Consider the following 19,172-nt stretch of genomic DNA (forward strand, 5'->3'; position numbering starts at 1 on the left):
TTCTTCCATACAAAAGAAAAGAAATTCAAGAACCGGCTGTACCCTCCACCCCACACCACCCTACAAGAAGGGGATTCAGAATTACAATGATACCGTTGATAATGATGATGATGAAGGTGTGGTGAGGATCAAGTGAGTGGAAATTTACTGAGGGCTTCTGTGTGCTCCGCCACCACCTAAAGTGCTTCATGCAGGTGATTCCGTATAATCACCACTGCCATAGATACCATCATTATCCCCATTTTGGAGATGGGGAAATTGAGCCCTAGCAACAATATGCAACTTGCCTAAGTTCAACCAGCTAAATACAGCAGAGCCAGCCTCTGGGCCCAGCCCAGCACAGCCCATCCAGCTGCAGAGCCCCTGCTCACCACACCGAGGGCTGCAGTGCAGATAAGGCGCTGATCCCATTATCCTCCATCAACCAATCCTAGATCCCACACCCTAAAGTGTGCTAAAATCATCTCCCGGTGAGTGGGTGGAGCCCAAGAGGTAAGAGCTAGGGTGGGGCCCAACTAGGTCTCCCTCCCAGAAGAAAAACAGGGAAGGCGGGAGGGACTGGATGGGAAACCACTGCCCTTTTCAGTCCAGGCACCAATAGCTTAACAGCTGAGTCCAAATACAATGGATCCCAGTAGGCATCAAACTGGTTCACGCTGAGCCCTGCCACTAATGGCTCCCCACAGCAGTCCTGGGCAGGTTTCCATCCCATTCGGCTCAACAAACCACATCTGTTCCAGAGTGACAGCAGCCTGGCACCCTCCCAGCAGAGGTCTTCTCGGAAAGAGAGGCATGGAGAGGAAGCAGCAATCTTCCCATTGTGGGCAAGGACAGAGAGGTACAGCCATGGTGGCCACGGAACGGGAGGCCAGTAGGCTGTCTGAGCCCCAGAGAGCATCTGGCTATCACAGGTCTCCATTCCTGCCACGAGCCGCCCTGCAACGATCTCCCCTCGACGTCTGCCTGTGCTCACTGCCACACTGGTTTCCCAGCCTCTTCAGGCCTCCCCTCCACAGTAGTCTCTCAGTTCCTCCAAAGGTCTGCACTGGAGATCTGTGCATTTTACCGTCTGTATATTCTGCCTTATCAGAAACCACAGAACCGCCAGGGCAAGAATCTCATTAGCAAAAACTGGCAGAGAGCACATGAAACACTCTTCCCCTAAATCTGTTTTATCAAGCATTAACATTTGAGAGCAACCTACAATAAAAAGTCTTCAGGACATATTTGCATGCCGGTAACACAAATCCAGACCACACAAAACGGAAGACAAATTAATTTTGTTCTTAAAGGTTCCTCACCCTCCTCGGGACCCGCTGCCTGCCATGAAACACTGCGTCCTAATCCTACTTCTCATGTAGCCTTCACATCTTGACCTAAACCTCACTCCTATAGGGTTTCCTTCAGCCCCCCAGGTCAGGCTATGCCACATATACTCCAGCGCCCTCCACCTCTTTCCATATCATTCCCTTTGTGATACTCATTTCCGTAGAATCTTCCGATCAGGGCCAGCAATTGACTGAGTTGGCTAAAGCAACTTCTGTGTACGTGACACATACATTCCCCACACATCTCATTTTAAATAGAAACATATACATGCACATTCCTTGGCCAATCTTTTTGATGTAGGGCCAAGGTCTTTTCTCTGAGTGTGGGTTTGCCGGCCAGAGTTCTTAAGTTGTCTATTTGCTAACTGTGGTTACTGTAAAGCAGAACAAGAACTTAAAGACATCCACAAAGAAATCGGAGTGTGAAATCCTGGATTTTTACAAAACGTTTCCATTTGTCTTGCCACATCTGTTTTGACAGAAATACTGAGTGATTCCAAAGTCACTCCAAGTGGTCAAATAGGTGCTTTTAGAAATAACGCTCTCCCTCCTCTCCCTTTGAGGTGCAGCACAGAGCTTCAGAGTACATTCTGCAGCAGAGCTGAACAGCTGGGTTTAAATCCCAACACAGTTACTTCTTAGCCGTATGACCTTGGGCATGTTGCTTAACCTCTGTGCCTGTTCCCCAGCGGTAAAACTGGGGTTTCAACTATTACTGTTGCTCCATTTTCTTATTTTATGTAATGTTAAATGCAATTATGTAATATCAATAACAAGTACAAATGCCACAAACAGGTTTGGGAACAAACTACTGACTCCTGACAAGCATCCAACTTAACTGAAGGAGGAAGTACGTGGGTGTGCTAGCGACCAGCCTACTGGTGCTCAGCAGTGCTGAGCAGTCAAAGGCATGAGTCAGTAAGTTTTAAGGAGGGAAACTCGAAGCATCAGGTAGGACCATGGTAGGTAAAAAGGACTTTACTGAACTTCCTTGTCATCTGTCTCCTCCAACCCTGGATGTACGTTAGAATCGCCTGGCAAGCTTTACAGAGACCAGGGCTCTGACGTGCCCAGACGGAAAGAAGTGGTACCAGGGAGGGCCTGGGCACAGGTATTTAGAAAAGCTCCCAGATGATTCTAATGAGCAAGGCTGAGGACCCGTGTGCTAGAACGGAAATCTGGGCAGGCAGGACCTGCCTCCCTTGGTTCACAACTGACACGCGGTACCTGCCGCAGTTCCTGGCCACACCAGGCACTTCAAGCCTATCTTTTATGGAATGAATGGTGGCTACCAGCTTCCCATTCCCACTTTCTAGCTGCCCATGCAGCAGCTGAGGTCATGCCTGGGAGGCCAGCAAAGGCACTAGGGAGAAATTAAGCCTCCAGGACCCTGGGGCCTTAATGGTGGTAAACACCTCCACAAAAAAACTCGCTCCAGGAGGCACCAGCCGGAGGCTTGTTAATCATTCACCAGCACCCTAGCACCGCAGGGAAAAGCCTGTGTGCGGCTCCAGCCCAGGGCTTCCCGGAGTCCTGGGCTTCCTGCGCTCTGGTGGGGGCCTCCCGGTCTACAGGTCAGCAGCTGGACAGAGAGGAGAGAGAGGCAGGACCCAGCCACAGGTGAGGCGGACGGTGGCTTGAGGCAAAGGTCCTGGATCCAGTCTCCTTCCCCACCCTACCCCAAGCCTGACTTCTCTGAGGACGCCAGAACATAGGTACCCTGAGCAACCCCCAAAACGACATCACAAAAGAACAGAACGCAGCTGAAGAGGTAAGTATGGAAGGCAGAGGAACACAGTTGCTAGGCAACAGGCCCTGGCCCACCTTTGTTCGCTCTGGTGACTGCGATGAGGTCTGATCAGGGACACTCGACAATGCCAACACCTTTTCCTCCCAAGAGTTGCTTCTTTGAGTCAGGGCGTGGCTCGGCCCCCAAAGTGCAGGGCCTGAAGGATTACCCTGATCGGCCCACTTTTAGGACACAGGAGTGTTAACAGCAGAATCAGGTAGTGACGCCTGCCTTCTTGCCATTACTCCCTCCAACTGGCTATCGGCCTGCAGCCTGCCGACTTTAGCTGTTTCAAGATTAGCTGGTTCTGTTTCCACCTGACTCCAAGGGAGTTTACCGAGGCCTCAGCTGGAGTCAGTCCACCCCTCAACTCCTATGCCGATCTCTCAAATTTCTCCCCAAATGTTTGGCAATTGAGGCAGGGAAAACAGCAAGGATCTGCAGCGGTGCATTTTAGATCCTAGCTGAGTAGATCTCAGGGATGGTCAAGTTCTGGCTCACACCAGGGCTGTTCAAAATACAGAGGTAGTCTCTGGGAGAAGCCCCTGCACTCAAGGACTCTGTCCCCTCTTTTCCAGGTTCACATGGACAAACTGATGACAAAGCAGGACATCTGGAAAGATGAGTTCTGGCAGAACCCCTGGGACCAGGGAGGCCTGGTAGTGATCATTTTATTCATCACCACGATCCTGTTTCTCATTGTGTTTGCCATTGTATTTGGTTTTCTCCCTCCGCTTGAGAACATCAACCAGTGTGAAGAGTTGTGACCTGACTTTCTGGAGGCCAAGAAGGGGACCACCTGTTAGATACTCTCGAAACACCATGTATGTTTTCTTCAAAGCCTTTTCAGAGTCTGCAATTATACGCTTTTATTAATGTAATTAATTAATTTGTTAACTAATATTATCTGATAAGTGCCTGCCTTCCCCACTGGACCGAACACCACAAAAGCAGGTGATGGGTTTCTGCTCACCATTGTATGCCCATATCTGATGTGCCTCACATACAGTCCATTTCAAACAATATTTGCTGGTTGAATAAATGAATGAATGAATAAACAAGTAAACAAATGGATGAACAGAAGGGTGCTGGGCTGTTGGCTCCCCTAGACCACAGCCCCCAGATGGACAGAGCCCAATTCAACTGAGGCCTAAACACAAAGCTATTCTGTCTCAGACAAGGTACAGAAAGGCCTCTTAGCTGGAAGTTGCTTCAAACCTAATTACTGTTCATTTCAACACTAAAAGGTACAGGGCGCGGTCACAAAGGAACAGATATACTTCACGGCCACAGTGCAGACAAACTAGCTGCACGCAAAGAGAGGAAAACCGCTGGATGCCCCACCTTGACCCCATTCATACTGAGTGTCTTTTCTGTTGGTCCCAGAGCTGCCTGTGCACCCCAGACCCTACAACGGCACTTTTGTAGAAATGTACCTGCCTCCGCCAGAGCCACCATAGTGGCCTGCCCCTTGCTGCCAGGTGCCCTCCCTTAGCAAACAGCTGCTTCAACTTTAACCACACACCAGGACTATTCTTAGAAAAGGAGCGAATATGTGGTGGAGAAGGGGCGATACACCATTTATGTAGTAATGAAATGTTCCTTTTTACTCAAAGAGCAATTCCACATTCAGCTACACCAGCATTGTTTATGCCATCCTGGGAAGTCCTGGAATCAGGAACCCTCGTACATAGCAAACAAGGTAGGAGAAATGAGGCCGCACGTGACACAGCAGGAGGCGCACTGATGCCCAGACCCCCTGAGGCACTAAGGGGCCCCAACTCCCGAGTGTGACACAGGAGATATAAAGGCAGAGCCCCCAGGAGGACCTGTCCTGCTGTCTGGTGGGCTGCTGCAGCCCAGAGGGATACGGCAGAGCTGACCCTCCAGGCAGCCCTACAGAGCCTCCAACTCATCCCCAAAAAGAACCCAGCAGGGTTATTTCCAGAAGGGACTCTGACAATTAGCAAGGACACTCGGCCCTTTCATTACGAGTGCTTTCTTCAAGGAGCCCGAGAGAGCCTAGTTTAACAACTCCCTGTACTAGTGCCTGAGAAGGACTCTGGTAGTAATCGCTGTGGGCAAGGGTGCCAACCACCTCTGCTGGGCACGGCTGTGCCACAGAGGCCCAACGAGAGACTCAGTCCGGGAGCCACCAACTCTTTGGTGAGTTGGAGGGGATGGGAATCAAAACATGTGGCCCAGCCAAGTACCTCTCTGATTTCCAGAGAAGAGCTCCAAACATCTGTTAGATACCAGTTCTATGTACCTAATCAGCTCCATGCTTCAAGAATCTAGTCTTGCAGAAACCAAGATGGGATTTGTATATGAAATGTGCATGTCACTAAAAATCAAATACCGGGATTAGTGGTATCTGTCTACTGTGAGCTCTATGACTGTGACCTCACTGGGTATTGGTCTGTTCATTTCAAAGTCTGAAGCAGTCCCTTCTGCCTCATCTACCTCACAGGATTTTCCAACAAGGTCTGACCAAAGGGCTGCACACATGCAAAGTGCTCCCAGCTTGTCCAGAATCTTCCTGGGTGTCCCTTGTGTCCAAAACCTGTCCTGCCACAACCTGCCTGTCACTGAGCAGCCATCAGGCTCTTTTATTCCTCCACCACTAGCACATACAGATAAAATACAGAAATGGATTCCAAGTGGGTGGGCTGGCATTACGACAGAAAAGCTGACTTCTATTCAAGCTTATTATCCACCTCCAAGACATAAGCTGGGCCATGCGGCTCTGTTTGGGTCCAGGATAAGAGTGACCCCTACTCAGTGGTCCAGTGGCAAATGGTGATCACATGCTAATGGTACAGGACCAGTCACATGATTCATGACTGAGCCACCCATGGGACCAGCCACTCCAGAAGTGGAACATAATGTCGCCACACTGCCAGTTTCTGGGGCCTTCCTAGGAAGGGTACTGACTTCCAGGCTGCCTGATGGGCAACACCCCACACAGTCGCCTTCAGCAGGTAGAGGTGCCTTAGTCGCCCAAGAGCTGCCCTACATTAGCTGGTTAACTAGTAGGTGCTGGGGGAGGAAAGAGCTCACTAACACATGGCTCCACATATGAAATAAGTCACTCACCCCAATTCTTCACAGAAGGCCACCAGGGCATCAAAGGCCAAGACAGCAGCTTTATCAGATGCTTTGCTCCCTCTCTTTTCCTGGAGACAAGAAACGACCACTTAGCAAAAGTCTTACATAATTGACGTACCTTGCAGCCTAAAAGATGATGAGGGAGAAAAATATCAAATGACAGTAAAAAGGTCACTTATAACATGGTGTCCCCAAAACTGACCATGCATCAGAATCACCCAGGTAATTTTTCTTTTTAAACATTTATTTTTGAGAGAGACAAAGACAGAGCATGAATGGGGGAGGGGCAGAGAGAGAGGGAGACGTAGAATCCAAAGCAGGCTCCAGGCTCTGAGCTGTCGGCACAGAGCCTGACGTGGGGCTCAAACCCATGAACCGTTAGATCATGACCTGAGCCGAATGAAGCTGGATGCTTAACCGACTGAGCCACCCAGGTGCCCCTCATGTAGGGCCCACACCCAGACCTAAATTGAACTTTCTGAAACTGGAGCTTTTGGGAGTTTATTTTCAAAAACTGCTCAGGTGGTTCTCACGCAAACGGCCCAGAGACTGGCATTTGGAAACCACTGTGTAACATGATCTGAATTTAAACATTTTATTTTTAAGTAATCTCTACACCCAAAGGGGCTCGAACTCACATCCCCAAGATCAACAGTCACATGCTCTACGTACCTAAGTCAGCCAGGCGCCCCAATACAATCCAATATAATAGTAAATTTAGTAGTAAATACACACACGTGTGCGTACTTAGATTTGAAGGAACACACATCTATGTGTGTATGGAAGGATGAATACTACAGTGTTAGAAGTGATCTCTGGGCACCTGGTGGCTCAGTATGTTAAACATCCGACTTCAGCTCCAGTCATGATCTCACGGTTCGTGAGTTCAAGCCCCACGTCGGGCTCCATGCTGACAGCACAGAGCCTGGAGACGGCTTCGGATTCTGTGTCTCCCACTCTCTCTGCCCCTCCCCCATTCATGTGCGTGCGCGTGCACTCTCTCTCTGTCTCTCAAAAATAAACATTAAAAAAATTAAAAAGAAGTGATCTCTTGTGTTGGGATTGTGCATCATTTGCCTTTTTGTACATGTCTATTTGTCAAAGATTCCTTTCAAAAAAAATGTGAAATTTTTTATACTACAGAAAAAAAAACCCAAAAAGTAAAGAAAATAAAACAGATACTGATATCTGAGATCTATTGACTCTCTGCTTCTGGAAGGTGGATCATCCCCACCTCCCAAATGCACACAAATACGTGTACTTCTTTCATTCTGCCAATCTGTTTATATCACAATTTCTTCTTAATTTTCCCTACAGTGAGGAAACTATGGCAACATTGATCAGAGCTAAACCATTTACATTTTTACATTTTCCATGATCACATATCCTTTCTGGTACAACTTTGTTCCCTAAAATTAATAGCTGTTTCATTTTTTACTTAGATTTTAGTATATTACTACTTCACCCCCAAATGTTGTGCTATCATGAAAACTGCATGTCGACAGGGTCAAAGATAGTAGGTTCCACTTTTATTTTTAGAAACTCCTCCCCTGGAGCCCTTTTGTCCCCCCTGATTCAACCCGAACTGCTGTCCTCTAGGTCTGGAGCACAACTGAGACTGCCCTTCAGTGTCGTTCCAGGACATTCCTCTTGACTCGCTGGGGGTCAGATCTCTATCTTTCCCTCTCCAATTACTGCCTCTGTGGTGGGGGACATCCTTCAGTAGCTTCTCCACAGGAGGGAGCTTCTTGAAATCTTGTGTCAGAAAATGTTTCTTTTTCCCCCTTAATCATAAAGTCTAATTATGGTTCAGAAAAAATTGAGCAAATAACTTTTTCTGAAAACATATACTGACTGTGTGTAGACTGCAGTTATTTGGGAGAAGGGAGCTGGTAAGTTAAACCACCCTATTTTCTATTCTGAAAATCATATAAAGTCCCAATTCCCATCTGCTTATAGAGATACATGTGTCCAAAATGGCTGAGAATAAATACAACAAGAAAGATAAAAGCTGCAAAGCTAAGAGCATGTAACGGGCTCCAAGAGAAAGTCTCAGAAATACCCAAAGTGGCAACAAGGAACGTTTGGCTGGAACCTGAAGTTCTTTTCAGTCATCCTTGTCTTTGGCTCCGTGTTTAACGATGGGCATGAACTCAGTGGAATTGGGATGTCCCTTCTTGTCCACAGCTGCTCCTCCGTGTAGCTACTCCACTTCCACACCTATAACCCAGCCTCCCAGCATTGTCTGCAGCCCTCAGGTAATTCCAGCTGGTGCCAGTCACTTCTTCATCAAAGCAAGCAAAAGCATTTCTTCTGGATCTGTGCCATTTAACTTTTCACCGAATACAGTGAGGAACGTGGTGAAATTTATGGGCCCTGGAACCTCATTCATCATGGCATCCAGATACTCATCAGTTGGATTCTTCCCCAGGGAGGCAAGCATATCATGCAAATCTTCCTTGACAATGAAACCATCTCTGCTCTGATCAATCACGTTGAAGGCCTCTTTGAATTTCTGAGTCTGTGACTGATCAGACATGGCGAACATGTTGGATTTTGCACGCTGCGGATGCTTCTTGGTGGTCTTGGTGTTTGCCTTTCTGCTTGATATGGTGGCAGTTAAATCCCTGCACAGCCTTGAGAATCTGAGCACTTCCGTAACCCCCCCCCCCCACCATTATCAACACCCTTCTATTCCCAGAGCTTCTAAAAACAAACACTTCCAGCCTCTGCTTAGCAAACCGGAAGTTGAAAATGTCTTTAACCTGCCTTCACACTAAACTGGCTGGCTGAGTAGGAAATTCTAGGTTGGAAACAGCTTATTTTCTAGGTTGGAAGACACTGCCTCATAGTTTCTCATTTCTGGTATTATGATGGAGAAAACTGGTGCTGTTCTGGCCCCCAGTCCTCCACATACCACCTCTCTGGGAGCTTTCTGATCTTCTCTTTGACTCAAATGTCTTAATAATGAGTCTAGTGTGAGTTCTTATAACTCATTGTATAAGTTTTAAATAAATACCTTATACCCAATCACCTTACTAAATCTTTTCCTTGTCTAATTTGAATTTCAGATAAAAGGGACAAGTTAATCACACCCCCTTTGTTCATGGCAAAGTATCATTCTTGGTCCTTGCAAAGCCCCTTCCTTCCCAATCCCTACTCGCATTCACCTTCCCTCCCCATTTATTCATTTATTTATCTATTCAAAAAACATTTATCATGCATTTACCATGTTCCCAGCACTGACCTGGGCATTACAGATACACAGGAAACTAAAGGTCCCTGCGCTCATGGAATTTACGTTTCAACAGAGCAGATACAGAATAAGCAAATCTACAATGCCAAATCATAAACATGATTTACCTTAAGTGACTTTTTTTTTTTTTGCTTTTTAATAGTAGTTTCAACATTTTACTATTATTTATAATAGGGTTTGTTTTCACAAATTTAAAAAAAAATTTATTTAAATCTAACTTACTTGACACAGAGTGTAATAATGGTTTCAGGAGTAAAATTTAGTGATTCATCACTAACATGTAACACCCAGCGCTCATCCCAAGTGCCCTCCTTAATGCCCATCTTCTATTTAGCCCATCCCCCCACCCAGCACCTCTCCAGCAACGCTGTTTTCCGTATTTAAGATTCTCATGGCCTCCCTCTCTCTTTTTATCTTATTTTTCCTTCCCTTCCCCTATGTTCATCTGTTGTATTTCTTAAATTCCACATGTGAGTGAAATCATATGGCATTTATCTTTCTCTGACTTATTTTGCTTAGCATAATACACTCTAGTTCCATCCACGTTGTTGTAAATGGCAAGATTTATTATTTTTGATTTCCGAGTAATATTCCACTGTATATAAATACCACATCTTCTGGGGCGCCTGGGTGGCTCAGTCAGTTAAGCGTCCGACTTCAGCTCAGGTCATGATCTCACGGTCCATGAGTTCGAGCCCTGCCCTGTCAGTTCAGAGCCTGGGGCTTGCTTCGGATTCTGTGTCTCCTTCTCTCTCTGTCCCTCCCCCACTCAAGCTCTATGTCTTTATCAAAAAATGAATAAACGTTAAAAAAAATTTTTTTAATAAAAAATAAAAAATACATCTTCTTTATCCATTCATCAGTCAGTGGACATTTGGGCCACACTTTGGCTATTGTTGACTGTAAACATTGCTGCTGTAAACACTGGGGTGCATGGGAAACGTTGTTGTTTTTTTTAAAGCAAGATACGAGCTCTCCTGGGCCCTCAGCTATGTCTATGGCCCCATAGTGAGCATGTACTATAATTTCATCACTGCTTGTGGCTGGGTATTTAATTTGTTCCCCAGCTGCAGTCCTCATGACCAATGCTACCACACAGGCCCTTGAGCCCATGAGCCTGTGCATTGCCACTTTTATTTCAGGTGATCTGATCCCAGAAACAGGGTATCTGGGGTCAAGTGTACCTGTATGCTTCCCCCAAGACTGCAAACACTTCCTTTTTCTCCTGGCAAAGTGCAGGCCCTCTCCTGCACATGCCCCAAGCAACAAGTGTTAGAGCCCTTTCACAAGTGTGAAAGGGCTTTAATTTGCATTTACCTGATTATTATTGAATTTGAACATCTCTGGACGTGCCGTTTGGCTGAGCTTTTCTGGGAACTTGCTTTCATACACTTTGCTTCTTCCTGGTAGTTGGTGAAAGCTCTCCATTTATCCTCAACTTCAACCTCTGGTATGGGTTTTACAGTAACTAGTTTTCCAGATCTGTTTATCTACGGGCTTTGTTTATGGTACCTTTTGCCACATACATTCTTTTTCATGGGTTGAGGATTTACAGAAGTTCAAGAACTTCAGTTGAAATACTTTTTTTTTAAGATAGATTTCTGAGTTTCTAATTTTCAGTACAAAACTATTTCAAGCCTAAGGTTACACACTGGAATAAAGTCTCTTGTAAAATATTGTTTATTTTTTACATGTAGGTCCTTAATCTGCCTTCTATATAAGGTGCCAAATGGAGCACTTTTACTCTACTCCAGAGGGATGTCAGCACCACCCACTAGACAATCCCTTTGTTTTCCATTAAACTGAACTATCGGCTTCATCAAGTATTAAACTCTCACATGTTTTGGGACTCATTTCTTTCATCTTTAATTTTTTTTTTTTTTTTAAGAGGGAGAGCGTGCACAAGTGGGGAAGAGGAGCAGAGGGAGTGAGAGAGAGAATCTTAAGCAGGCTTCGCACTCAGCACGGAGCCTGATGCAGGGCTTGATCCCACAACCCTTAGATCATGACCTGAACTGAAGTCGAGTCGGATGCAGGGTACCTGGGTGGCTTAGTTGGCTGAGCATGTGGCGGCTGATTTCAGCTCAGGTATGATCGTGGGACCGAGCCCTGCATCAGGCTCCACGCTGAGCATGGAGCTTGCTTAAGACTCTCTCTCCCTCTGCTCCTTTCTCCTGCTGGCTTGCTCTCTCTACAGAAAGGAAGGAAGGAAGGAAAACTGTATCAAACATAAAAGTAATTTTTTTTAAGTTTATTTATTTGAGAGACAGAGCATGTGAGTGGGGGAGGGGTAAAGAGAGAGGGAGAGAGAATCCCAAGCAAGCTCCGAACTGTCAGCACATGGGGTTCAAACCCACAAACTGTGAGATCACGACCTGAGCTGCAATCAAGACTCAGACGCTTAACCAACTGAGCCACCCGGGCGCCCCATTCTGGGACTTATGTCTAATTCTCTTGTCTGTGCTACCGCTTTAGTCTACTACATGGATTTGGTTATAGCCGCATCCCAGCATGTTCTGACACTGGGTTAAGCTCGTCGCCTTCACCATTCTTGCTCTTAAGACTTTTCCTGGCTGTTCTTGGGCTCTTATTCTTTCATACAAATTCTAAGATTCTACTTCCCAACAGAAGTCTTTTGGGATTTCAACTGGAACTTCATTTATATTAACTGTGAGGAGAACTGACAGTTTTATACTTCTCACTCACTTCTGGTACCTTCTCAGAGCTTGTTTTCTTTCAATGAGATACCAGTTTTCTTCAAATCAGTAGTCCTCCTCCCTGGCTATACATCAAAAGCACATGAGAAGCTTTAAAAAAAAAAAAATGTCTCTTGTTAACGGCCTGTAACATTTACTTCTAGGTATTTTATAAGTTTCATTTTTGCAAACTAAATATTTTTTCATTTCCACTCCTAGATATTCATGGTAATGTGGAGAAAAGCTAGGCTTTTTAAAGTATTTCCCTTTCATTCAGCCACTTTGCCAGGTTTCCTTATGAATTCTAATAGATTTCCAGTAGAGTCTGGGGTTTTCTAGACAGACATCTGTTGATATTTCTACCTGCTGGTATCTTGTCTTTTGTTCCCCTCGTCCCTGTGGGTTTATATATATTTTTGTCCTCTTACTGTCATTTGGTAGACATCAGACAGAAGTACTTGGGTCCCACAGTTCTTATGAGGAAAGTCTACATGTAGCCATTTGTAGCCTCACAAATTATGCTTTGGGTGACTTTATCCATGTTGATTAATACAGATTTACTGTGTCATTTTCAACTGCTCTAGACTATTCCGCTGTGTGACTAAGCCTATTTATCCTATACCCTAAGGAGGAAGAAAGAGTTCATTATGCGGGAGTTGCAGCAAACGTCCCTGTATGGCCTTGTACACGTACATCCTTGTACACATGACAACTTGTCTACTTAGAAGTGGAATTACTGACTCACAGAGCACCAGTACCCTCTCGCTATATGTATCACCTCGTCTCTCTTCAAAGCAGCCATACCAGTTCATCTTCCTGACATCATGCGTTCCCCTTTCCCCACATCCTCGCCCGCAGTGATTATACAGATGTCGCACGTTTTTGCCAGTGTGACAGGCATAAAGTGACAGCCCATCTCCTTTGCATTTCTCTGATTCCTAAGGGAGGTTGAGCGAGTCTTTATACCTTTGTTAGATACCCTGGTTTCCTCTTTTTGTGAAATTCACACTTTTTGCTCTGCAGTTGTCTGCCTTTTACAGATTTACCTGTAGGACTTCTCTGTGTATTCAGTCAATTATGTACATTGCAAATCTCTTCCCCGACAATGGATCATTTTTTTTCACTTTGTTAGTGGTATCTCTCGTTACGTGGAAATTTTTAGTTTGAGTTGAGTCAAACAGATCACATCTTCCTTCATAGTCTCCACTTTTAAAATCTTGACATGCTCTTCCCTTTGTCAAAGGAACAAAGATATTTTCCCCCAATTTTACAGCTTTTTTTTGAATTCTTTAATCCACCCATAACTTATATGTGTATGGTAGAGGAAATAAGTATCTGATCTTCTCTTTTTCCAGCACCAATCATTCAACAGTTCATCCTTCTCCTGTTGATTTGTAATGCCACCTCTCATACATCGAGCTCACTTATGTACTTGGATCTATTTCTAGGCTCTGTGCAAAACGTGTACGACCCGTAAAACAAAACAAAACAACTGAGAACAAAAACAAAGAACTTTCAACAATATGGGAAAATGCTTGTGCGACAATGCTAATTAAAACAGGATTGATCTTGACTATGTGAAATAACAGGCACACAAAAGGCTGCGCATATAAATGGAAAGGTCTAACCTAGCTGTTGCAAGCTGTCTATTCACCAGTATACCATCCCCCCCGCCCCCCCCCCCACTATACCTTCTAACCCCAGGAGCACCCCTGTAGCTTACACAAGCTCTACCTGGGTTCAAAAAAAAGCTACATCAAACTGGAGAGCAGGGGGTTTGGATGAAAAGGGTCCAGGCTGCCCAGGACCTACCTGGAGTTTTGCGACTTCCTTTCTGATCAGAAAACTGACTTGGTCCCTGTCATTCCTGGAGTAATAGAGACGGCACCAGGAAGGCTTCCCGTCCCTGCCAGCCCGGCCGGACTCTTGGTAGTACCCAGCCATAGACTTGGCAATATTCCAGTGGGCAACAAACCTGTAGGATCCAAAGGGATGAGCGGCATGAGCTGTGGCAGAAGAGACGAGGGGAAGAGGTCTCCACAGTGACGAGGAGCAGGGAGGCTAGCAGCTTCCAAGTAAATGTGGCCAAGACCCCTGCACCCCATCAGCAGGCCTCCCGGCCGTGGAACGGCTCAGGTTAGAGGCCACAGCAGAGTTAAGGGGGGGCAATTCCAGCACATGAGAAACCAAAAACACTCACAGAGGCCCAGAGGCAAAAGCACTGGGCTTAAAGCAACAAGAGTAGGCCACTAATGAGCTGCCCAACCTCGAGTAATCCTTTAACCTCTTTGAAGAGAGAAAGGGATGACATTATTAAACACCTACTATGAGCCAGTTTACCCATTTGTCTCATTTAATTTTACAGTTACTATCAGGTGAGGTAACCCCGTTTTATAGACAATGAACTTGAGATTCAGGAAAATGTATACAAGGTGAAATAGCAAGGGGACAGCAGGGGTTAAGATTTGGGCCTAGGGGTGTCTGACTTCAAAGTTGGCCCCCAACAAGCCACCGCAGCCCCAGGGTCCAAACTCAGATTCCAAAGCCCGCGTTCTCTCAAATGTAAGCGCACAGACTCATTCCTCCACTGACCAACTCAGAGTCCCTGAGAGTCTTAATGAGATCATGTATGCCCAAGTGCTCTGTACATCATACAAAGCATTATTGTTGGTGTTAATGAGAGCGGACGGCTTTAGGCTGTAGCGCAAAATGTCTCTGGAAGGTTGGGGGGGCTAGAGATAAAGACTCCCCAAGAGTTGCCAGGGTGGGACTAGAAGGCTGGGTGGGGTGAGCCCCACCCATCTCTTCTAGACTGTCGAAAAGCAGTAACAAGGAAGGCTGGGAATAAGACACTGACTTCGATATCCCACAGGGAGCAGCTTAAGCCAGTTCATTCCACCCCCTCACAGGGACCATGTGCTAGATGCACATGCTGCGTTACGGATGGGCCTGATGGCCTGTGTGCCGCCCTCTCCTGGGGGATGACAGAACCCTGCGATGCAGTCACCTGGGAGGAGGCTGCACAGCACCTGTCACCATGTGGGCTGTGCACCAGGGACTCTCTCCTGGGGCCCTAGAAGGAGCCTATGGACTTGCTCCTTGAGGCACAGCACCAGGCAACCCACCTGAGCCAGGGCCTTGACTGGGAAAGAAAGGCAAGAAGCATCACTCACCTGACATTGGCTTTATCCACTCCCATTCCAAAACTAATGGTTGCAACAATGACAGGAACCTTCTCCTCCATCCAGTCGTTCTGCACCAGTGTTCTCTCAGAAGGCTTCAGCCCTGTAAATGAGGGCAAGGTGTCAGAGGGAACCCACATCTTCCTTGGGATCTACCTTGGGCTTGACCCTGCCCTGGGTGCTGCACACACACCTTCAGTCCATCACTTACCAGCTGTGTGGCACACAGCGCTCAGTAAGTGTTAAGCCAAGATTCAAACCTCAGTCCACTGGCCTTTAAAACCTGTGCTCTCTCTACGACACCAATACCTAGACTTAGAAAAACTCATCACTTGCTGCTGGGAGGGCTCAGGGTGAGAAAAGGACTTCAGGAGTCACAGTCCTCATTTTAGATCTTATTTGTGTCTAGACTCCTTTTTGTGGACGTAAGTGAATTGCTTTAGCTCTGTCTGGGTATCTGGAAAAAGATGACGGACCATCTGATTATCCAGGATCTTTAAAGAACAAGAGACCCACTGAGAGGCCTCTGAGAGGGAAGAGGAGCACATGGCCCAGGCGCCCCTTACCTGCGTGGTATGCCTTGGCATTCACACCCCTGTGACTGAGCTCTGTTGCCAGCTGCTCGCAAGCCTCTCTGGTCCTGCAGTAGACAATGCCGCAGCCAGAGAGCGACTGAATGAGGAGACATGGGAAGACAGCATTGAGAAGAAAGAACAATCTGCCCATTATATTGTGGACTGCTTTAAAAGAAGCTTTTGCTCTGGAGTGCCTGGGTGACTCAGTTGGTTAAGCATCTGACTCTTGATTTCAGCTCAGGTCATGATCTCACAGTTCGTGAGTTCGAGCCCCTCAGAGCCTGCTTCACAGAGACTGCTTGGGATTCTCTTTCTCCCCTCTCTCTCTGTCCTTCCCCTTCTCTCTCTCTCTCAAAAGTAAATAAACATTAAAAAAAGAAGAAGAAGAAGGTTTCCCTCTTTCTCATGTCAGTCTCACAGGCTCCTCTGAGGCAGGCCACCAGCAGGGCTCTGCCACTTTGTAATCAAGCAGCTCAAAACCATAACCCATCTAACTCCTCTGCTTCTTGTCTTGAAGCCTTGGATACGTCTGCAAAGGCCTCACTCAGGGTTGGCTGCTCACCTCCCACAGGAGAATGTCAGGACAAGGGGACTCCATTAAGAGGAATAATGCCAGGAAACCAAAGGAACAACTCTCAGAGTGCAAGTTTTAAGAGGCAGCAGCTAGTTCTGGCTAAAGCAGCGAGAAAAAGCAAAGGTCCTAGAAAACCAACATCCACCTCTACACTGCAAGATACCAGCTCGGGGCTCTCGAGGCATCTTGCCCCCCCCCCACCCCCCCGCCTCTCCCCACCCCCCCGCCCTCAGGGCCCTCACCCCTTTAGCAGTCTTCTGTCCAAGAGCCTTAAGACAGAAGTCCTTCAGGTTTCCATAGGGATCAGAAAGCAGTTCTTTGAACTGCACATCATAGAAGAGGTTGGCCCGAAAGCAGGGAGTCTTGAAAATGGCAACCGGCTGCTTCAGGTGCAGGGCAGCAAACACATCCTCTTGGACCTGCGGGGTGGCTGTGGCAGTCAGAGCCACACACGGGGCATGCGCCAGGCGGGAACGGAGGGTACCCAGACGCAAGTAGTCAGGACGGAAGTCATGCCCCCACTGGGAAACGCAATGAGCTTCATCCACCACCAGGTAGGAGAGCAGGTGGCGGGACAGCAGTGAGTTCAGGGTAGGCTGGAAGGAGGCTGAGGCCGCCATCTCCGGTGTGATGTACAGAAGTTTGGTCTGTGGCTTTTCTTGCTCCAGGTCCGAGAGCAGCTCCTTCTTTTCCTGTGCTGAGAGCTTTGAGTTCAGAGAACTCACTCGTACCTTCAGGGCCAGCAAGTGGTCCACCTGGTCCTGGGGGTAGAAGGGAGACAGGCCACAGAGCGGAGGACACGGTGGTAAATGTCATCTTGACTCACTGGGCATTTCCCAGCCATAAATGCCCTCCCCCCAACCTCCAAGGTCTTCTCTCTGCATACAAAAAGTCCAGAGGGTGAAGTGGGTGACAGCACAGGCTCTGGAGACAGACAGACCTGGCTCATTCCTGGCTCACATGCTCTTTGACTGGCTCTTAGCCTCTGACACTCAGTTCTCTCTCTCTCTCCCCATCCCTCCCTCTTGTAAAACGGGTAACTATCTAATAGGATAGTTGTTAGCATTAAGTGAAATTTTACACTGCAAAGGGGAAGTGAGTGCACCTAAGGCACTTAGCACAAAGCCTGAGACCTCGTGAAACTCACGAAGCACTGTTATTCCGTTTCTCTTCATGGTGGATGACTCTTAACCACACAGCCACACTTCCTCATTTCTGATTCTATCAGCCCATCTGCAAGCCTTAAACATAGCCAGAGGGGCAGAGCAGATGCTGACAACATCCCAATCAGTTTATATCATTTTAGCTCTCTACCCGTCTGCATCTTCTATCCTGTCAAGAGTGCCCATGTGTGTACACGACACAGTGTCTATGTGTATACGGATACATTTCCACACTCCTCTGGGTGAAAGGTAACAAAGGAGAGACTCTGGGCCATCAAAATACAGAAAACTCATTCGTAACCTGCCAGAGTGATATGCACTAGTGGCGACGATGACACATTTGGACAATTCAGAAACCCGATACAGAAAGGGAAATAGGCAAATCAAAGGAAATAAGAGGCAAAAGACCAAACAAATGAGACATGACATTCCCAGCTGGAGAACAAAACAAAACCAAAACCAAAACCAAACAAACAAAAAGGCCCACCTTCCCCTAAACTTTCTGGGTTACTATCTTCATCCCCCTAAGGCTCACCTGAATCAAAGCAATGAGTGGAGAGATTACAATGGTGATGCCTTTGGCCAACACAGCAGGAAGCTGATAGCAGAGGGATTTTCCTGCCCCTGTGGGCATGCACACAAACACATCCTTGTCACCTGAAAAAATGCACGATAATGATATCTAAACGCGTCCCGCCTTTTATCTTTTTCCTTGTCAAGGCTGCTGAACACTAAATGAGACTGTAGGGAAAGCGCCTAGCAGAGTGGCACATGTAAAGGTAATAACGCTAATTTCCTACAAATCCTTCTTGTGCTAAGGGCAGAGATCCAGAGAGATTTGGAAATGGGCACAAACCATTTCTAGTAATGGCAACGACAACCATAAGGGTGAAAAGTCCGAGTCTGTTGGGAGATGGATGATTGAATTAAACAGCCATGAAAGTTGAATACTTCTAGATGGAGTGGGTATACCTGTGGAGACATGGAAGCCACATCACTTAGAAGACTTTTGCATAGGGACGCCTGGGTGGCTCAGTCAGTTAAGCGTCCAACTTTGGCTCAGGTCACAGTTTGTGGGTTCGAGCCCCGCATCAGGCTCTGGGATTCTCTCCCAGCTCAGAGCCTGGAACCTGCTTCAGATTCTGTGTCTCCCTCTTTCTCTGCCCCTCCCCCACTTGCTCTCTCTCTCTCTCAAAAATAAATAAAACGTTTTTAAAAATTAAAAAAAGACTTGCTTATAAACGTTACAATGTAACTAATGTTACATTGTTACTACCCTCTTGATAACCTCCATTGTCAATAGGTATCAGATTTATAATATTATTACTCCTTCCTTCCCTATTTGGGACGGAGACCACTCAATCTTCAGCAAAGGGTTTAGAAGGTCAAAGACTGGATTAGGCCATTCCTGCCACTCCCACTACTGCCTACACACAAACGAACATGAACTGAAATCTATGAACTGCTTTCAAAGACAATCTGCAGCTCTAGCTATGAAATG

At 46.7% G+C, this 19,172-nt stretch overlaps 2 protein-coding genes across 3 annotated transcripts in view; one reads left to right on the forward strand and one right to left on the reverse strand.

Moving 5' to 3' along the window:
* Positions 1-19,172, reverse strand: part of RECQL5 (RecQ like helicase 5) — a 35,241-nt gene that overhangs the window by 15,103 nt on the left and 966 nt on the right. The window contains exons 3-8 of one of the 2 annotated variants that reach the window (XM_047833986.1): positions 18,207-18,328; positions 16,751-17,269; positions 15,926-16,031; positions 15,351-15,462; positions 13,990-14,152; positions 6,214-6,293 (exon numbers count right to left, since the gene is read on the reverse strand). In XM_047833986.1, the coding sequence (XP_047689942.1) occupies positions 6,214-6,293; positions 13,990-14,152; positions 15,351-15,462; positions 15,926-16,031; positions 16,751-17,269; positions 18,207-18,328 (1,102 nt within the window). The remainder of the gene's footprint in view (positions 1-6,213; positions 6,294-13,989; positions 14,153-15,350; positions 15,463-15,925; positions 16,032-16,750; positions 17,270-18,206; positions 18,329-19,172) is intronic. The other variant, XM_047833987.1, reaches the window with a different exon arrangement.
* On the forward strand, positions 3,204-4,148 carry SMIM6 (small integral membrane protein 6). Its single transcript, XM_047833992.1, has 2 exons — positions 3,204-3,334; positions 3,696-4,148. Exon 2 carries the CDS (start codon positions 3,702-3,704, stop codon positions 3,882-3,884), a length of 183 nt encoding a protein of 60 aa, XP_047689948.1. The 5' UTR covers positions 3,204-3,334; positions 3,696-3,701; the 3' UTR covers positions 3,885-4,148.

Source organism: Prionailurus viverrinus, chromosome E1 (genome assembly GCF_022837055.1).
Source record: "Prionailurus viverrinus isolate Anna chromosome E1, UM_Priviv_1.0, whole genome shotgun sequence".
Lineage (NCBI taxonomy): Eukaryota > Metazoa > Chordata > Mammalia > Carnivora > Felidae > Prionailurus > Prionailurus viverrinus.